At 43.0% G+C, this 20,534-nt stretch overlaps 1 protein-coding gene across 1 annotated transcript in view; it reads left to right on the top strand.

The window, feature by feature from the left end:
• The window catches only part of Fam194c (family with sequence similarity 149 member C), a 63,946-nt gene that overhangs the window by 21,353 nt on the left and 22,059 nt on the right, over window positions 1–20,534 (top strand). Inside the window, 7 exon segments of the mRNA XM_085686739.2 lie at window positions 161–305; window positions 1,179–1,448; window positions 5,954–6,103; window positions 7,580–7,700; window positions 13,882–14,013; window positions 18,193–18,316; window positions 19,756–20,002. Coding sequence (XP_085542865.1) covers window positions 161–305; window positions 1,179–1,448; window positions 5,954–6,103; window positions 7,580–7,700; window positions 13,882–14,013; window positions 18,193–18,316; window positions 19,756–20,002 — 1,189 coding nt within the window.

The following is a 20,534-nucleotide window of genomic DNA, read 5'->3' as shown; positions in this document are numbered from 1 at the left end:
ACCTTTAGTTATTGGCTGACTAAGTTCAGCCAATGACCCCCATTGCTGCAGAGTATAAGAGTCTTCTAACATGTTCTGCAGCTCTCCCCCAAGAGAATGTATTGCTCAGGAACTCACCTCTGAAGCCCACCGTATTTCTACTCCTTACCTCTAACTACAGGCAACAAAAAGGCTATAGATGAGATCACAACCCCACTCCCTCGAGCCCGAACCCCTCCTGAAAGCACTGTCGTTGAGTTCCAGGCCCAGGTCCAGGACCCCTGCCCTGAGGCCCGGGAAAAGCTGCAGGATATGTGTCGTCACATGTGAGTGCCTAGATATGGGGATGGCATCCATAGGAAGTGGGACACAAGGATAGATAAGATGGGTGTTGCAGCAGTAAGTGCACCCCCCATTCCAGTCCAGCTGTGTCCTACACACACACACACACACACACACACACACACACACACACACACACACAAGCCCATGGTCCTTCCAATTTATAGATAATAAGAAAAGTAAAGCAGTTCCTGAGCTTGCCTAGCTCTGTCAGCCCAATTCCTGTTCAATGCTCTTTGCCTCTGTAACATCCTCCCTCGCCCAAGGAAGTCCTTTGTGTGGCTCCTGGCAATTCATAGACTTTATGCCCCAAGTGCTAATTTTTGGCATAATTTTCCAAGTGTTCAAAAAAATCTCCCCCCAAAATATATCATCTACATAGGTGATTCCTAGTATATTATTTGGGGATACTGTGAGGCCTAACAAAAACCCATTTTTCTAAGGGCCCAGCTCATAAAAACTAAAATCCTTTTCATACCTAAGTTATATATGTCTCCTGGGATCATATGGCCACGGCAGAGGTAGGCAACAGCCACCCAGTTTACCTCTGTACTATGACATTCTAGATGAGGGGGGTAGGGCGGATGAGGGAATAGTCTGTCTCCAGCTGCTCCAGAGTTTGCTCCATAGAGCCCTACTCCATAGGTCCAGACAGACAGTCAGACACAGCTGGTCTTTCCAGGGCATATTGACACCTTCCCACTTCCTCCTAAAAGTACTGCCTTTGCTCATGAGGAAGACTGGGAAGAAGATGTGTCCTTTAGGACAAGGGGACTGGGCTAAGAAGGGGCTATAGAGAACCTCTCTGAAGAGAGAGAACCGGGCGCCTAGAAGATGCGTTCATCTCCTTCCCACAGAGAAGCCGAAAGGATCTTGTGGAAAGGGAGGAATATCTCCTGCCCCATGATTTTACGCAACTACAGGGCAAAGATACCCTCTCATTTAATGTTGACCTCCAAGGGGGACCCTCACCAACCTCCCACTGCGGGGACTCAGGTTACTGCTTCCACTCCTAACCAGCCTTCCAGCCACCATGCTCACACGGGTCGCCATTCTCAAGAGTGGAAGGGGCCCAAGAAGCCAATCAAGCTGCATTACACTTTCTATGATGGCTCTTCCTTCATTTAATATCCTTTTGATGGGCTTGTTTTTCTCCTCAACTCAGCCCCAGAGAACTCCAGGGCTTGAAACAGCTAACTAGTCAATGGGGATTCTTGGTCAACTAGAGAAACCTGGTGAGGATGCTCCAGGGATAAGTGGTGGTTCAGGTCACGCTCTGGAGGGAGTGAGGAAGGAATTTAAAGTTAAGTACAAGTCCAGTATAGTTCACATCAGTAGGAGTATATCAAGCTCCTTATACCTGTGAAAATCTTGTCTGTGTAGATGGATCCTTGCCTTCAAGGCATCCACCAGGAGAGAGAAAGCTATAGACAGGGCAGTTCATTTCCAGCTGAGAGAAAAAGTGAGGTGTCCCTAAATGTTGTGGTAGGGGTTGTTTCTCGGTTCCTTATTCACTAGTTTTACCCTGTGGTCCTTGCACATCACCTCTAAGGTTCGAGTGCTTAGAGTCTAAGCACTCATCCCACTTGCTGCACATCTGTTTGACCGCAACTGAGGTCTGCTTGGTTGTGGTTGAATGTGAATGTTGGGTGCAAAAGTGGCAGAAGAGGACACATTTCCCCCTGTGAATCTGATGGGCAGTATAGACCCTCTTTCTAGAAATATGGATATATGTGCATATCCACACACATGCAAATTGTGAGCTGCAGCTGCAGGAAACTTGCGGCCCACAGAAAACAGCCTTTTTGCCTGGGCTTGAACTCCAGTCCAGAAAGCTCAGGTTTGTGCCATGCCTTGGAGTGGGTTGAGTTGGCTGCTTTTTCTACTCACAGAGATGTAACAAGTAGCTATTATGTACAGTGGGTCAATAATGAACTGGATAGACCTGGTTCGTGAGAACCTCAGAAGGAGCAACTTTAGTCTGATTGTTGTCTTTTAAAATTAGGAAAGGAATTTGAATTTGACGATAAAGGTCAAAAAGAGAGATCCTTTTGGAAAACATGGAGTTGAAAAGTCCCCTTTACTGTCCCTTTCAGGCACATCTCACCCATTTCCTCTCCAGCATCTTCTAGAGCTACACCAGATCCAGATGTCCAGCCTTAGGGCAATGTGAACTCTGAGTCCTTTGGAGGCAAAACACTTATTCCAGGTTCTGAGTTACACTAACTTCAAGGATGGGAGACATGACACAGAGTCATCTAGTTTTGCTCCTTTGTTGTAGAAACAGGGAAACTGAGCCCCAAAGAGGCAGTGTGACCTCTTTGTCACAAAAGGAATTTGGTGAAAAAGCCTCAAGAGAAAAAAGGCTATTGTGCCTCTGTTTTGGTCCTCTCTCAGATACCAACATTATGTCCTTAAAGATCATTCTGCATAGTAGAAAAGCATAGAAGGAAGACTTGGAAGGCCCTGGGTAATCAGATCTCCTACCATTGGAGCAGAGGGTGGGTATCTGAGTTAGCTCAGCTCCTTTCATGGGGCCATGGCACTGAACAAGTTTGCCCAGAAACAGCCTCCTCACTTTGTTCTACTTCCACTTTACTGAACTGGGTATTAAAGATTTAAGCACCATGTCAAAGGAGTTTCATTGTTTCTCTGCCCATAAATGGATCCATTCTTCACACCCTCCCAGCCCTGCCTCTCCTCATTCCAATATAGAAGAGGCAAACTCCTTCCAAGGTAGCTATTGCTTGAGAAGGTTGTGGAGCTCCTTAGCCCCTTATTTCTGACTCTTCACTACATTAACCAGATTCAACACTGTGTTTACAGGTTAGATTTCTAGCAATGGGACCAGAGAATGTTTGCCATGGATCTTTGTTCCTACCTGTCTCAGAATTATGGGATACCTCATATGGAACCATCTCAAACCTCTTCTCCATTGCTGCAGGGACATTCGACTTCTACTTCATCAGTGATGGCATCTTGACAATTAGTCTGTTTTCACCTTGGGAATTACAGAGACCAGGTTCAGTTCTTCTCTACATTCATTTCCTGTCTTGTCAGTGTGACAAAATACCACACCAGGTATTTGGGGAAGGAAGAATTTATTTTGGCTCTCAGTTTGAAGGTATAGGCCTTCATGTCAGGCATGAGGGCAGATGTGCAAAGTGGTTGATGACATGAGTCACAGCCAGGAAACAGAGATGAATGCCAGCCTGGGACCCTGGCCCATGGAATGGTGCTGCTCACATTTAGGTCTACCTCAGTTAAAACCCTCTCGGAGGAAGTGCTCTCACAGACACCCACAGAGACTTGTCTCCTATGTAATCCTAAATATCATGAAGTTGACAGTCCACATTAGCCCTCACAGTGACCCTGCACACATTACTCAATCTGTGTGCCTCACTTCTATTGGTTACATGATGAGTGAGCTGGATCCAGTAATCTTAAAGAAGTTCTGTGTCTCTGTGTCCAAAGGCTAAGTAAGGTACACCAGCCAGCTATTGGGTCCCTCCCGAGTGAAAGATGTTTGGAAAGCTTTTCTTCACCTCTTGGCTTCTTCAGAACAGTGGCTTTAGCCACCAACTCTGTTTTTACATACAGAGCTCAGATAAAAATGGTAGGTCTTTGTTCATAGTCATCAGGTTGCAAGCCATAGCTGATTTGAACCTGCTGGTCCAGCCCTCAGAACCAGTTCTGTGTTCGTGTCACCATTCTTCACAGAAATCAGCTGGAACCCCCTGTTTTTGACTTGTGCTTTCCTGATTCCAGTGATGTTGAGCAGCTTTACATTTGCTTCTGTTTGGAGAAGTATGTGTTCTAGCATTTTGCTCATGCCTTGGTTGTGTTTTGGTGTGGCACTTGCTAGAACTTGAACCTACGGCCTCAAATGTACCAAACATGCTCCATCCACCACTGAGCTCTGCCTCTAACCCCAAAGGTTGTTAATGTTGATAAAGTCCAAATTTCCACATTTTATTAATCATGCTTTTGGTTTCAACATCCATGACATCACTGCCAAATCCAAGGTCATGAAGATTTAGCCTGTGTTTTCTTATATCAGCTTTATAGGTGAAGCTCTTAATATAAATCTTTGAGGTATTTGGAGCCAATATTTACATCTTATATGAGTTAAGGGCCTTGTTTCATTCCTCTGCACACGGGTATCCTACTGTCCTAGTGCCAATTGTCAAAGAGACCATTCTTTCCACTTGGAATGGTCATGGAGAGCTTGGCAAAAATAAATTGATGGAAGTGTCTATTTTTAATCTACTCTTATAATTTTGGTGTCTATCCTTATGCCATATCACATTGGTTCAATTATTAAAGATTTGTGGTAAGTTTTTAAATCAACACGTGCTGTGAATCTTCCCAGTTTGGTTTTTGTTTTTGTTTTAGTTGTTTGAAATTTCTTTCTTCTTTCTTTTTTTGAAACAAGATCTCTCTGTGTAGCCCTGGCTGGTCTGGAACTCAAGAGATTTTTGCCTGCCTCTGCTTCCCAAATGCTAGGATTAAAGATATGTGCAACTATGGCCAGCTTCATTCAGTATATTTTGCTTCTGTAGATTTCCTCTCCGTCTCCTCTCTTTCCTGACTTTCTAATGATCTTTCCTGGGGTTCTGAGGATCTATTCTTTCTTGGATTAAAAATAAAAGATAATATCTCACATTGTAGTTTAGGCTGACCTGAAACTGTGTAGCTCAGGTTAGCTTAGAACTCACAATCATCTCCTGCCTCAGTGTCCCAAGTTCTGAAAGTCCAGGCATAAGTTCTCATACAGTTCCTTCTTTTCCTTTATAATGTACAATCTGTATAATTTCAACTCATTTACTTTCCAAAACAGTTATTTTTTCTTTTATTGTTTTAACTTGCTGCTTCATTTGTTTAGTGTAATCTTTGTTTCAATCATTGGACTACCTATCTAGGTCTAGAATTTCTGGTCTGTGCCATCTTGTGGGTCACTCTGTGTGTCACTCTGTGTCTTTTCCACTTGCTTGTCACCCTCCCTCTTTTCACTTCTGTTTTTATTTGGCTGGTGGGAAAGATTTAGGAGGACAGATTGCAGTACCAGTCACTACAGTCCTACCTGGAACACTGCTTCTGCAGTTCTGTATAGAGAAGGAGCTGCCAACACAGCTCTTCTGAGGACCAGTGCTTCTTGAGACCTCTCAAGATAAGGAAGGAGCAGAGAGAATGTCCTTTCCCACTAAATTGGCCCAAGGGGGAGGCAGCCTGACAGTACTAGAAATACTGCTGGTTCTGGAGATCATCCCCTGGCCCTGTCACTCGCTGGTGGTGTAAGATGAGACAAAACATGGGGTGACCTCCTCACCCTGCACCCAAGACCTTCATGTGTTCGTATTAAAAGTCTATGAAGTACCATTTAGACCTGTGAAAACCCTGACATGTGAAATGGAGAAAGGACCACTTCCCAGAAGGTAGTAGAGAGGAAGGACCTGGGGCATGGCTGGGTTCCATAATTATCTGTGACACATGCAAAGCATAGGCAGGATCTTTGAAGGAAGGAAGCAGTGCGCAACAGAAGCATCCTTTTGTAAGAAGGCTTGTTTCTGCGGGGACCCTGATAGCCAGCACCTGGAGAGCTGTGTTAGTTTGACTTGACTGTGTCTGCCAGCTATCCCTCCGGAAACATCGCCATGCTTCAGATTCCCACATGCTGCAGAGGGAAACCCATCACCTGCCTCTTTAATGACATGCCTAACACCTTCCTGGCTCTGTTCAATGCTGATGGCCAAGGCTGTGTTTACTACAACCTAAAGAACTGGTGAGTAGGTCAAGGGACATCTAACCTCATGAAGTATCCTTTGAGATAATTGGTACTGTGTATAATTAGTGACTAAAAGTTTCTAGTTTAAGGAGTCTAGGGAGGTGCTGAGGCAGGGTGAAGCAGTACCCATAGGAACCTGTGGTTCTTTGAGGCCCAGCTTCTAGGTACATGTTGTACTTTACAAAGTGAGAAGGAACCTACTCTAAGTCCTCCCACTGGTACACCAGAACACCAAGATCTCCCTCCATTCTTGGTCCGATAAACAGGGTGGTTTTTTTGTTTGTTTATTAATCTTTGTTTTTGTTTTTTGAGTCAGGGTTTCTCTGTGTAGCCCTGGCTGTACCAGAGTTCACTCTGTAGACCAGGCTGGCCTCAAATTCACAGAGATCCACCAGCCTTTACCTCCCAAGTGCTGGATTAAAGGTGTGCACCACCACCTGACTGATACACAGGGTTTTTGTTGCCATTGTTTTCCAGTGCCAAGGACCAGAACCTCATAAATGCTAGGCAAGCACTCTGTCATTGAGCCACACCCCCAGTTTTCACCCCAGGAGAATTTTTTAGTGGAAAAGTATCTTACACTAGGAGTGGGTAAACAAATTGTGAATACAACTTGTGTGGTGTATTTATTACCCATTACTGTGGTGAAGTACCTGACATTAATAACTTGAAGGAGAGATTTATTTTGGTTTGCAGTTTCAGAGGTGTTAGTTTGTTATAGCACAATGGATTAGAGCAGTTCATTTCATGGTGACTTAGGAAATAGAGAAAGGAGATTACAAGGGATCAGAGCAAAATACAGCCCTCCCCAAGATACAATTTAGTGACTAGCTTCCTCCTCCTCTTGTCTTTCCCTACCTCCTAATGATGCCAGCATATTATGAACCCATCAAAGGATTAATCTACTGATCAGGACAGAACACATAGGATCCGTCCATCTCTGAAAGCACAGATAAACCCAGAGGCACACTCCACTAATCTAGGCATATCCAAGCTACTCAAGTTGACAGTTCAGATTTAGAGCAGCACATTCTCCTGATAGCTAAGAGTTGACCTTTGTGTAGCTTTTCATAAGTAGTTTTTGGAAGGTGTTACTTTCATGTTTGGATGTTGTAGCTCACATTTTGGTGCTTGATATCTTTGTGCCAGGCTACAGAACTACAGAAAAAAATTCATTTTTAATCCTTTGGGTTTTGCTTGAGCCTACATTATCTGCCTCAGCCTGTCCCCTCTCCAAAGATGCCCCACTAGCGTCAGGTGGTGTAAGGAGTCCTAGACTACAGTGGGTGGAAAGGTGAAGCTGCTCACAAGAGTCTTCAGATTCTTTCCTTCCCTTCCTCAGGTTGTTTGTGTCAGGTAAACATTTCTTCAGACTAGGGCAGGCTTTCCCAGCCCTGCCTGTGTGTAGCCTGCAGTAAGGAGGGAATTCTTTCAGGGCCTCTAAGTAGTTTCTATCTTCTGTGTATCTCCCAGCAGTCCATATGTCTTGGTTTTGGATGAGGAAGGTGGAATCACAAATGACCAAAAGGGCTGCATAGTCCATAAGTGGAGCTGGACTAACAAGACTGAGACATTACTCTCTCTGGAATACAAGGTATGTGGGCATCATGGGTGGGAGGTGGCTTCCACAGGCTGCTCAGCATCGAAAGGCAGGCACCTGTGAGACTGCACTGCCCCAGCAGCCACATGATCTTCAGAGGTTGAGTCAGTCAGTAGTGGTTTAGAGTAGGTTCTCTTGCTTTCCTCCAGCCTGTAGCAACTGTGGGCTACTTTACTGACCCTTCATGGCAACCTCTTTTCTATTTGATTTTTATTTATATTGTTGCATTTTGTTGTGGAATATTCATTTTACAAAGCAACAGTTACAGTAGTTAACAATGTTATTTTTGATAATTTAATTTTCAGGTTTTTAGAAATTTATTACATTTATTTTGTAGAAAACTGGCTAGTAAAGAACCAAGCAATACCTGAAGAATTGGAGAATTTGGGTTCATTTTATGCTAGCTAGCTTGGGCTGAGCTCATGTTCTGCAAGTCCAACTGCCCACTTATAGTTTCTTACAGTTTTTATAGGCTTACATCAGTTTTGTAATTTCTTGCCTACATGTCTATTTACAGGTAACCTTATGTTTCATGATCATGGAGGGAAAATTTCACTGTGGTTAAGCATATTTACAGAAGGGAACATTATGGGTATCAGCTAAGACATTCTACCTTCAGTAAGTAGGACTTGTCTAATCAGAGAACTAGCTGTGTCTCAAAATCAAATTTGGCATACTTAGGCTAGAAGTAAGGCTTTATTTCATTTGTCTCTATATCTCTATAACTTTTAGGCCAAAATTGTTATTCAGCTATCAGAGTGCAAGACAGCAATTTGTCTATGTAAGGAACATACTCAATAAATATGTAGCACATATTTCTTTGTGTGTGTGTGTGTGTGTGTGTGTGTGTGTGCGCGCGTGCGTGCGTGTCATAAAACACATGCAGAGGTCAGGGGACACCTTTGCAAGGAATTTGTTCTCTCCTGCCATGTGAATCCCCTAGTCTGTCTTGGAAGCATGCACCTTTATTCACTGAGCCATCTTGCTGACCTTATAGGGTTTTATGTGTGTCTATGTATGTATGTGTGTGTGTGTGCCCATTATGTGACTTTCCTAAGATGTGAACAAATGTCTATTCACCCTACATAGCGCATAAATGCATGGCTAAAGAAATGATTCTACCACAGTCAGGCTTATTGGAGTTACTTGTGAACATATTCATGTTCACAAAACCTGACTCTAAAGCAACTAGTTGCATTATCAGACATCCAACCCTGGCATGCTTGATAACCCACAAAAGATGCATCCCTGGAGTTTTTTATACAGCTTGTAAGCAGCTAGACAGGTACCAGAGTCTCTCTACACAGCTTAGCTGACCCCAGAGTCTCCTCCCCAGAACTTATGTCTTGCATAACTTAGGCAGGGGCCCTAACAATCTTTTAAATTTCAGCTTTCCTGGATTTTTAAACTTGTTTATTTCCTAAGTATTAGGAGCCTCCTTCCTCCCTCCAGGACAGTGTTTCAGTTCAGAGGAAATTGCTGCACAGTAATGCCTGTCTGTGGCAATAATACAGATAGAATGGCACTGAACTCCTTATCTTTCTGCTCAGTCTTCTGAGTGCTAGGATTGCAGGTGTACACTGTCATGCCCAGCTATTTAGCACTGTGCCTTATATTTTAGTTCCCCTGGGAGGTGCACAGCAAAGGCCTATATGATCAGAAGTTGCCTGGAATTGAAAGTGGCCCATGAATTATAACTTGGAGTGACAGTGCTTGATTCAGAGGTGGGGAAGGGAGTACAATTCTCAGTAAAATGAAAGAATGACCATTACTTCTAAAGGCTTTGTGTTGGGGGATTGGTGTGGCACCTGTTAAGAATCCATATGTGCTTCCTATGGAAGAAAGTAGATAACATAGAGTAGGATGACAGGCACCAGGTATCAGGCTCTGGAGAGTTTGCATGCTGTATTTAACCAGTTTTAACTCAAATACTGGCTTTTTCTAACTCCCTTCATTTTGCCCTCCAAATCCAAGCTACTTTGAAGTTCTCAATCTGAAGAACTTTTTTGGCATTTCTATAAATAGAGATCTTTTGGCAACAAGTTTGCTGTTGTTTTCATGTGAAAAATGTCATTGTTAAGGGATTTTTCCCCCAAGACATTGTATAGCTTTGGACCCTGTTCTGGAACTCACTCTGTAGCCCAGACTGGCCTCGAACTCACAGAGATCCACCTGCCTCTGCCTCCTGAGTGCTGGGAATAAAGGCGTTCACCACCTGGCCATTAAAGGATATTTTTATGGGATATGAGATTCTGGATTGGCTTTCTTTTTTCTTTTAACATTTTGAAAATAGTGTCACATTGTACCTTTCCTCCATAGTTTAGGATGAAGTCTGAATCTGTAGTTACCCAAATTTGCTTTCTCTGGTTGCTACATTTTAAAGGTTTTCTCTCAGTTTCTGGTGTGCTGGTTAGTTTTTGTCATTTTGATACAAACCTAGACATATCTAGGAAGGGAGATAATTTTAATTGACTCTCATATTAGATTGGCCTGTAGGCAAGTCTGTGGCAGGAGCATTTTCTTTATTAATGATTAATGTGGGAGAATCCAACACACTGTAATCAATGCTACTTCTAGGCAAAGTGGTTCTAGGTTGTATAAGAAAGCAAGACGAAGGCCTGGAGAGATGGCTCAGTGATTAAAAACAGGCCACTCTCCCATAAGATCAGTTTTCAGCATCCTTGTGGCAGTTAACATCCATTTGTAACTCCAGTTCCAGAGGATCCGCCTCCCTTTTTTGGCCTCCATGAACAATGTATACACATGGTGCACAGATATACATACAGGAAAAATACCCATACATATAAAATAAAAATAAATGTTTTAAAATAAAGAGAGCTGAACAGTGATGAGGAACAAGTCAATAAGTAGCATTCCTTCATGACCTCTACTTGAGTTTCTGTCTCTGTTCCTGCCATGCTTGAGTTCCTGTGTGAGCTTCTCTCAGTGATGGGTTGCAACTGGGACATGGAAGTCAAACCTTCTCCTCACAAACTTGCTTTTGGGCAAAATGGTCTTTATCACAGCAATAGAAAGCAAACTAGGACACTTAAGTTTGATGGTTTTTTTTTAAAGTATGGTTGTCATGTTTATTCTATTTTATTTGTGTTTTAATCTTTTAAATTGTAAGTATATGTAAATGCATTTAATCAAATTTGAAAAATCTTCTATCATTTCTAGAAGTATAAACAATACACAATACAACTATGTCCCAGACTTTCTTCTTTTCTTTGGAGGTGCCAATTATATGTATTATACTTTTAAGGTGTGTTTGTGTGCCACATGTGTGTAGATGCCCTTGAAGGCCAGGGAAGGATGGTGAATCCCCTAAAAGGCAGTTGTGAGATACCTGGTATGGGTTCTGGAAACTGAACTCTGGTCCTCTGGAAGAGTAGCAAATGCTTTTAATTCCTGACTGCCCCATGGGTCTTTCAAGCTCTTTTTGTTGTGGTTCTAATTTTCTCTCTTTGCTTTTCAGAAGTGTGTAATTTCTCTTGATCTGTTTCCAAATTCTCTGACTTCCTTGTCATCTCATTTTTGCTTTTATGATAACCTTATAAGAAGTTTAAATTTCAGTATTCTAGAATTCTCTTTAGTTTTTTATATATATTATCCTTTTGCAGGGAGCTTCCCTTTCAACAATTCACAAGCTTATTTCCCCTTACATCATTGAATATTGTTGCATCAGGTGTCTCAGAGTATAATGTGTAAAGATTTCAGTGTCCTGGTTGTGTCAAACATGGCCAACTTCAGTCATTGACCTGTTGCCTTGAGAATGGCTCATTATTTTTAATTCCTTCTTCTACCACAGAATTTTGGGTTATAGACTGCCACTGTTACGCTGTGGAATCTCAGAATTCTAGTGTCTTTCTGTGAATGGTATTGGATGTGATTGTTCTAAAAGGCAAAGAACTTGGTCAAACTGAAGCTATGAACTTTTCCGCATCAGCAATAGACAGAACCTCAAATCACAGCATTTTAAATTTCTCTGTGAACTGTCTTGAGACTGTCTTCACATGCAGGGTTTAGGGACTGGCCAGAGATGTGGGAAAGTTTGTACATAGAATTTTAGACTCTTCTCGGACTCAGTCCCTTCCAGAACTCTTTGTATACTTTACTGTGACTTCTATTGCCCATGTTCTGATCTCTGCATCCTTCACCAGAAAGTGGTAGTTTTCACCTCTCAGCTAGAACTTTGAGACAGAAGTTCCTTTCATACTCATCCTTAAGTTTGGCTCTTCAAAATCTGCCTGACTGTGCTCACTCTTCTGAGCCACTAAGTAGTTTTTTGGGGGGTGGAGGGGGGTTGTTTTCATTTTCGTCAACTATTTAGTTACCTGTGGGAGGTTCAACCTTTTAGGCATTGGTTTAGCTCTACTAGAAGTAGGGTCAGCTGCTTAGCTTTTTGACTGAGAGCTGGAATGCTCAGTTCAGCCTCAATGTGGAAGGTTAATGAGAGTAAAGACCAGAGCTAGAGCACCGACTCAGTGCTTAAGACTGTGTACTGCTCTTGTAGAGGACCTGACTTTGGTTTCTAACACCGTCACTGGATGGCTCACAATGACCTGTAACTCCAGCTCCAGGGAATCCGAAGACTCTGTCCCCGTGGGCATCTGCATTCGCATACACATAACCCCCAACACACACAATGAAAAATAATACATCTTTTAGAAAAGGAAAGACCAGCAGATGAATGAGTAGAATGATTAATGCAGTTACTAGCAAGACCTAGCACAGTTAGAGATGTTGGCAGTGTTTTTTTTTAACAGGACCATTTCATCAGATGAATGCTAGCATTCAGGCATGAACTGCAGAGATAGATGAGGATGAAGACATTGCAAGAGTCCTGGGATTCAGGAATGAATATGAGCATTTTTAAATTAATTTTTAAGTTAGCATGCAGAATAACAAACTTGTTATAATATTTTGCATATATATTACTATACCTTTATGGTTTTAGATGATCATGATTTGACTTAGTAGAAAAGCTCTCTGGGTACCTATGACCTTATTCCTGACCTGGAACAAGAACTTGGAGAGAACAGATAAGCCAGGTATCAAATGATCTCTTCAGAAGAGGAGCCTTGACTGAGGTTATAGAGCAGGGCACGTCCCCAGGGAGCTTATGTTAAACTTTGTGCATGTTTTAGCCCACAGACTATATCAGCACCCTTAGAGAATGACTGTATTATTGATTTCCCTAAATTATTCAATTGCTAAGAGGCAAAACTAGAATAGAATCTGGTCCCTCAGGCAAAGCTTGAGTTCCTGAAGACATCTCTATTCTGTTTCTCAAGAAGACCCGGAGTGGGTAGTTTCTCTTAAGTCAGAGATATCAGCATGTCTGAAGATATCCAGAGATTTTGCACATCATGGTTTATTATCTTTCAGATACTGATGGGCCAGATCCAGATGACATTGTGTGTGAGGCAGAGACTCAGTGATGAGAAAATGAAGCCCTGGCTACTGGGTCAATATCTGAACTAGTGGAAGTAGGAGGAGCAGAACAGAGCAGAGAATTCTCTTGATGCAGAACAGTCTGGGGTATCTTGTCGTTAAAGAGATGTTGTAGGTCAGAACACTGAAGACTGGGAGGAGCACAGTGATGAAGGGCTACACGCTCTGTGGTTTCAGATGAGTAACACTCAGAATTGGCAAACTCTTCACAATTAAACAAGCTGCCCTGTTCTACATCCTCTGACACTGTTCTTTTATGAGGGCAGGAGCATTTATGACTTAAAAAGACACTCCTGTCATTAAAAACCTCCTTTGAATAGTAGCCCCATGGCTACATCATGCTAAAGGGTTTGAGATTCAGACAGACTGAACAGCTTGCTAACAGAACAAGACTCAAATTAGTTGGTGTTTGAGTAGTCACATCCCAGGGCAGCTTACGGATTCAGACAGATTCACCTGCTTGACACCTGTGCTTCTTTCACAGCTGTTTCCAACAGTGGGAAGGAAGGAAGGAAGGAAGGAAACAGGGAAAGAAGGCATTGTTTACTTTCTCAGCTAATCTACCAAAGAACACTGTTATTCCATCTTCTGCATGAAAGTTAGATTCTAGCAAAAGGCCCAGAAAGAGCTTACAAATCTCAGCTCCAAGCCAAGAAGGGTTTGTGCCTCAGACTTGGAAGAAACGGGGATTTACGTGTGCTGTTTTTTTTACCTGCAGGTGAATGAACAAATGAGGCTAACAGTCTTGGGGCCGGACTCCATCACTGTCACCTTCACCTCCATGAACGAGACGGTAACACTCAGTGTGTCGCCCAAAAGCTGTCCCCATGGCATAGTGCATGACAAACGGGTAAGGCAAAGTAGACGAGTAGAGCAAAGTAGGTGGGGCATCTAGCCCTGACCCAGGGTGTCTCAGCAAAGCTAGCCACATCATAGCTCTGAAACTTTTCTCCAACTACCTCCTATGCAAGGCTCTTCCATATCCTCGTATTTAAGCAACTATGAACGGAAAATTCTCAGAAAAAGGTACTGTGTCTGAACTGAGCACACACAAACTGCTCGTGCCTCACTCCCTGCATAACACAGTGGAGCAATAACTGATGCAAGGCCTGCACTGTACTAGTATGCCAAGTAATCTAGAGACGGCTAAAAGACACGGGATATGAATCCCACACCATTTATCCAAGGGACTTGAGCACCTTCAGGTTGAACTATCTGTGGAGATGCTCACATCTGTGAGGATATAGATCCCACAAACAAAGAAAGGTGGTGACTGTATTTCCCATTATTTATTGAGGGGATAAAATTCAACAGAACCTTTTCAAGTTCAGTCTTTCCATTCACTGGTCCAGCTGTGGCCTGGGCTAAATCAGCATCATGGAAAAGATAGAGCAGATGAAGAGGATGCCATCCCCAAACCTTGAGGTGTCCAAAAAGCAACCCTTGGCATGGGAAGGAAAATTGGAATAACCAAGAGCTCCTGTGAATGGGCAGATCACTGTAATTCCCCTGATGATACTTTGCTGGCATTGGCTTATAGGACCAGAAGCAGTTTACCCAGTGCCAGTCCATATTCACACTTGTCTGCCTACAGAAATTACAAATAGTATCCCTTGCCCCTTCAATGATGTTCTGCTGGGATGGTAAATTTTAAGGATCTGGCCAAGAGGCTCTTAAGCTATGGGATATTACCATAGTATGCCATAAGCTCTCAGGCTTTCCAAGATAGCTGACATTGAGTTACAAAAGACATGGGACAGGAATTCGTTGTAGACCCAAAGTTTATGAAGAAGACAATGCTCTTCCCAGAAGAAAGCGTCGTGCCTGCTTTACCCATTGCATTTTCATTCTAGCAGCATTTCTCTCGCATTGATTTACCAAGTAACCCAGCAAGCATTTGTTAACACTTGTAGTGTGCCACAGTAGCTGCTAGAGGTGCAGAAATGAAGGCACTTTCTAGTGAATAGAACTTTCAATCTAAGGCACAGAAGAACACAAACCAATTATGAGTCCAACCTGGTTAGTGTCATGTAACAGGCATATGGGAGCTGCTGAGACATGAGGAGAGACAGTGTTCATCAAGGCTCTCATAGAAACATCAAGACACTCAGATGCCTGTGAGTTCAAGCTGGATCAACTTCAATAATTATACCTACAGTGGGCTTAAGTGCAGTACAGAGTAGAGTGTTGCTAGCACATGGGAGGCTAGTTCCATCCCCAGCAAAAAGAAAGGAAGGGAGTAAGGAAGCAAACATGGCAGGCAGGTAGACTTGTCGAATGAGTTGAGATGAATGCGCTTGCATGTTGATTCCTCTCTCATGTCCATTTGGTTCCAGGTTCTTACTCTAATGATCATTGTTAAATGCATACTATGTCTGATGATCTCTGAGTGTTTCCTGGGAGCCATGATATAAGCAACTTAAAGACCATCCTGAGAGCTGAATGAAATGACTCTCAAGTCTTGTGTGCAAGCACACTCTGAGCCTAGGAAAACTAAGTAATTCAAATGTGATTTTGCCTTACCTTAGTACAACTTAGTGAGCCGGAATTAGATGCCCAAAGCATCTGTTCAATGTGGCAGACTCAAGTAAAAGTCATACAGGGCTGTTGAACCCTTGAAGTGCAATGAGTGCAAACTGATCAGAGATCTCAGTAAAATACAAAACAAAACAAAACAAAAAACACATTATGTTTCAAAGACTTAATATAAATTTTTTCAGTAATTTCAAATTTTCATTGTGTGTTAAGTGATCATTCTTATATACTGAGTAAAACAAATATATTGTTAGAATTATAACTTTAGGATGTTTTGAATGTAGTTGCTAAATATTAAACTAGCTCACATTGTATTTCTACTAGACCATGCTAAATGTCTAGGGTAGTATCTCCATCAAGAGGCTCACAAAGGCACAGTCTGACAGTGCAGAAGAAGGGTGAAAAGTTAGCTAAAATGACTCAATAACTCAAAGAACATGACTATCTTGGGAACATTTAAGGTAGGGATAAACAGGCCGATGCATTAAAATGGCCTCAGAAAATGCTGCATTATATATGACAAACACTGGTGACAGTAAAGGCATCCTGCCAAAAAAGCATTGTCTGTAATTGCTTGTATTTAAAAAATGCACAGTATGTTCTATAATGTATATTTATAACTAGATGAACATAAATATATGAATAAATATAATCATTTTCTGCAAGCAACAGGATTTCCAATCTTTGTCCTGAACACCAGGTTCAGCATTTCGAGTTATTTTTGCATGAACTTCCCAGGTTCAAATAACTGGTCATCTTAGATCCTTGGATTTGATAAAGTTTCAAGGACCAAGAAAACTTTCAGAGTACTGGGTCTGGCAAAGAGCCCAGGTTAGGAAGAGACCACAGGGCCTTACTCCAGGCACGTTTCTGGTTGAGCCCGTTTTCCCATCAATATAGAGATGTGTAAAGGCCAACCTGACTTTAATTCCATCCTAGGATTCTCACAGTCCTTTCAAACATACCATGTGTGCTCGAATGGCTCTAGTTCTATAAAAATCCATGGCCATCTAGAAAGGCTGAAACTGGGGGAGGGTAGTGTCTCTGTCATTGGGAAGCTTGTTAAATGGTTTCCCCAGATACCCATCCCAGAGAGAGCCGCCTATCACAGCGACAGGCAGAATGGCAGACCCAGCTTTTATGGCCCTGAGGCCTGGTTTCTCACTAAATATTTCTTATCTAGGCAGCACTTTGGAAGCAAGGCGATGCTTTGACTCAAATGCTTTATTAGCCAAGAGTGCCACTTCAGATCCTTTTTGGAGCCAGGGTGGATATAAATTACAAATAAATAAATAAAATTAGCCCAGAAGCAGTGGCTGTAACTGCTCAGAAGGAGGCTGGGACTTTGCTAGTAACCGAGGCCATCCTTTACATGGTTCTTGCCTGTAGGGGAAAAAGACCAACTTAGTCCTTGTCCAGAATATCTGTCTACTCCTCATCCCACTCACTCCACCTGAGACTTAAATTGTACAGAAGAAACTTTCTCATACTTCCACTAATGTAAGAGGGCAACAGAAAAGCATAGATCCTGCTCCTTAGGAGCCAGCCAAGTTAAGAGATAAAGGAAGTGAAAAAATTGAAAAGACCCAGGCAAACATGTTGGGAATGGGTAGATGCAGATGTTTAGTAGAGAGCAAATGCCACTGGCTAAGGAAACAAGGGCTTCCCGGGGAAAGACTGACTGCAGTGAACTCTGGATTCTGAGTATGGTTTTGCAGTACCATGCAGGCACTCGGCTATGCAGCAGCTTCCTCGGAAAACAAGACTGGCACACAGCTGACTGGAAATGACTACTTTGAGGATTAGGGAAGAGAAAGGTTGAATTTCAGGGAAGCTGAATCAAAGGCCTCTGGGATACCAAAGGGAGTCCAGGTGACCCAGCAGAGTAATTCCAACTCCAGGTAAAAGGCCTGGGCCTTTGTGCAGTAGGTGACCCACTGGTCTCTGTAACCTTGGCCAAGCATAGCTTTCCAACTATGAGTTGTCCACAGCCAGTACTCTGGTAGCTGGCTGGGTGGAAGAATTCTAAAAGATGTATATGCACCATAAGGAGAGACTGTCAGTGGACACTTCAGAGGAGCCTCTCTGCATCAAATTATTTATAAAGCAATAACATTTATTGAACACTTCTGCATGAAATCAGAGCACATCAAGACACAGTCCTCACCTCCAAGAAGCTTGCAGTTTAGGAGGACAAAACATATGCACCCAATTGCTTAGTTAAGTGCTACCTTGTCTTACAGTCACACAGCACAGTGAGAGTCAATACAAGCAGTAGTACTACACAGTGGAATCAGAGAGGCCCTCCACAATGGGAGAATCTGAGTCAGGGCTGGCCCTGACTCAGGAAAGACTGGGCCAGGAGGGACAGAGATGTATTCTAGGAAGAAGGAACAACCCCTTAACCTTCAGAGCAAAGTCAGTCCTGCTGAACAGGCAGACAGCTCCCTGGGGACAGGTGACCACTACCCCAAACCCCTTTGCCTTCCTCCAGCCAGTTCGCAGAATCAGTACCGTGGATGAAAAGATGTTAAAGATAAACAGAGCCCTGGTTGAGATCAAGAAGCGGTTTCAGAAGACTGTGACTCAGTTTATGAACTCTGTGTTGCTGGCAGCAGGTAAGGGTAGAAAGGTGCGTAGGCCTACTAGAAGGTCTCTTAAATCTTGGGTCACCTGTCTCAAAATTCAGTCCTTTTCACCTCTTGAGTTTCAGCCTCCTGAGAGGTAAGGGCAACCAGTATTTCTATGGGGATTGCCTGAGGACACACAGCTGGGACTGGTGAACTGAGCTAACTTTAATTCCTGAACTTTCTCCCTATGTGCCTTCAGTGTCTCCATGCAATTATGTTACTTTTCCATTGCTCATAGACTTTGTGCATACCTCTGGGCCCTTTCTGTTTTGTCCCTTGTACCATCTGTCATCCTTTATAACTGTCATTTGCTCTTCTCTCTTCTGTGGATAACAGAAGAAGAGAAAAATCGAATCACTTCACAAAACTGTCCCTGCCAGACACAGAGCACTCTTGGGCCTAGTCAGACAGGCTTCAGGAGCTTTCATGTCTGTGCTCTCTGCTCTACTGGTAGCCCTTGGAAACACGGTGCTACGAAATATTACTGTTACCTCCTGGCTGGGCCTGGCTCCCCACACAGCTTCCCCAAGGAATCTCTCCTTGGCATCAGAGGCTTAGTTCAATTGTACCTTTCCTTTGTGAGCCTTCCTTGACTTCCCTTACAAAGTAGGGCTCCCCTTCCTATTCTGATGGTTCCCATGGCTGCTCTGATGGTTCTCAACACTGCTCTATGTATAAATCTTGTTACCAGGGCTGGAGAGATGGCTCAGTGATTAAGAGCACTGGCTGCTCTTCCAGAAGACCTGGGTTCAATTCATAGCACCCACACAGCAGCTCATAATTGTCTGTAACTCTAGTTTCAGGGAAATGTGATGTCTTCACACCAATGAACATAAGATAAACTTAAATAAATTATATATAAAAATCTTGTTACCTAGCCTTGTGAATACTTATCTCCTTTTCTTCCCATCCCCTCTTTTCTCAGCAGCAAAAGGCCTGTCTTGAGTTGTCTTTATGCATAGCATACTCATTCAATAAATGCTTGCTAGGCGAATAAAGGAGCAGTAGGTCTTTGGCCTCAGAAATTTCTACTGGACTAAGTAAAAAAGCAAGACAGAGAATCAAAAATCCCACAACACACCAAAGAGGAGGATGAAACCAGCCTCTTCTCAGCAAAGGGAACACATGGTGTACCTAACCTTACTATTGAGTGCTATAAAATGCTGAGTGAAATACAGGGCATCTGGGAAAGTAAGACTGAAGCTAGATCATGCAGGACAATTAGAAATGAGATGTGTTTATTCTTGCTGACTACTTACTAGGGCAATGTGCTAGATACAGAGCAAGGCAGGCTGGACAAAAGTCAGTGAGGGGTCCGTGGGTATGAGCTAAAGTAGACTCTGATGGTCCAGGTGGTAGGAGCCAAGAAACAGGGGCAGAGGTGGCGTGGTAGTCTGGGAAAGTAACAACAGTAATCTTGTTGACAGGTCTGTTTACTATAGAATATCCCACCATGAAGGAAGACACAGAAGCTAGTCGTGTCAAGTTGAAATCTGGGTCTTATCCTGATCGGAGCCGTAAGTCAAGTTTATACCAAGGAGAAACCCTTGTACGATCCCAGTCAGCCCGACCTGATTCTTTAATTGAAGACACATTGAAGGAAGAGTCTATACAAACACCCTTGATCCCTGTTCGAAAGAAGAATAACAAAGTCCAGGCCAAAGTCACACCAAGGTTGGCTTAATCCTTCATTTCTTTCATAGAGCCAGGGGATGTGATGGGTAGTACAAATGTAGTGGGATCCACACAAGCCCCCTGCCTGTAGTGAGGAACTGCAGGCAGACCTGCTTTTCATCCCGCCCGGTTCCCGCACAGCTAGCTTAGCCCCAGAAATAACAACACGCAAATTGTATTCATTTAAACACTGTCTGGCCCATTATCTCTAGAGAGTTAGTTACTGGCTAACTCTCACATCTTGATTAACCCATTTCTAATAATCTGTGTAGCACCACGAGGTGGTGGCTTACTGGAAAAGATTCAGCATGTCTGACCTGGTGGCTGGCTTCATGGCATCTGCCTCATTGCCCTCTTCCCAGCATTCTATTCTGTTTACTCCGCCTACCTGATTTTCTGTCCTATCAAAGGGCCAAGGCAGTCTCTTTATTGACCAATGAAAATAACACAATACACAGATAACCCTCCTCCATCATTTCCCCTTTTTCTGTTTAAACAAAAAAGGAAGGCTTTCATTTTAACATACTAAAAT

The sequence above is a fragment of the Myodes glareolus genome, chromosome 3 (assembly GCF_982192425.1).
Source record: "Myodes glareolus chromosome 3, mMyoGla1.1, whole genome shotgun sequence".
Classification (NCBI taxonomy): domain Eukaryota; kingdom Metazoa; phylum Chordata; class Mammalia; order Rodentia; family Cricetidae; genus Myodes; species Myodes glareolus.
The sequence above is the reverse complement of the archived record's forward strand: the minus strand, read 5'-3'. Positions and strand labels throughout refer to the sequence as shown.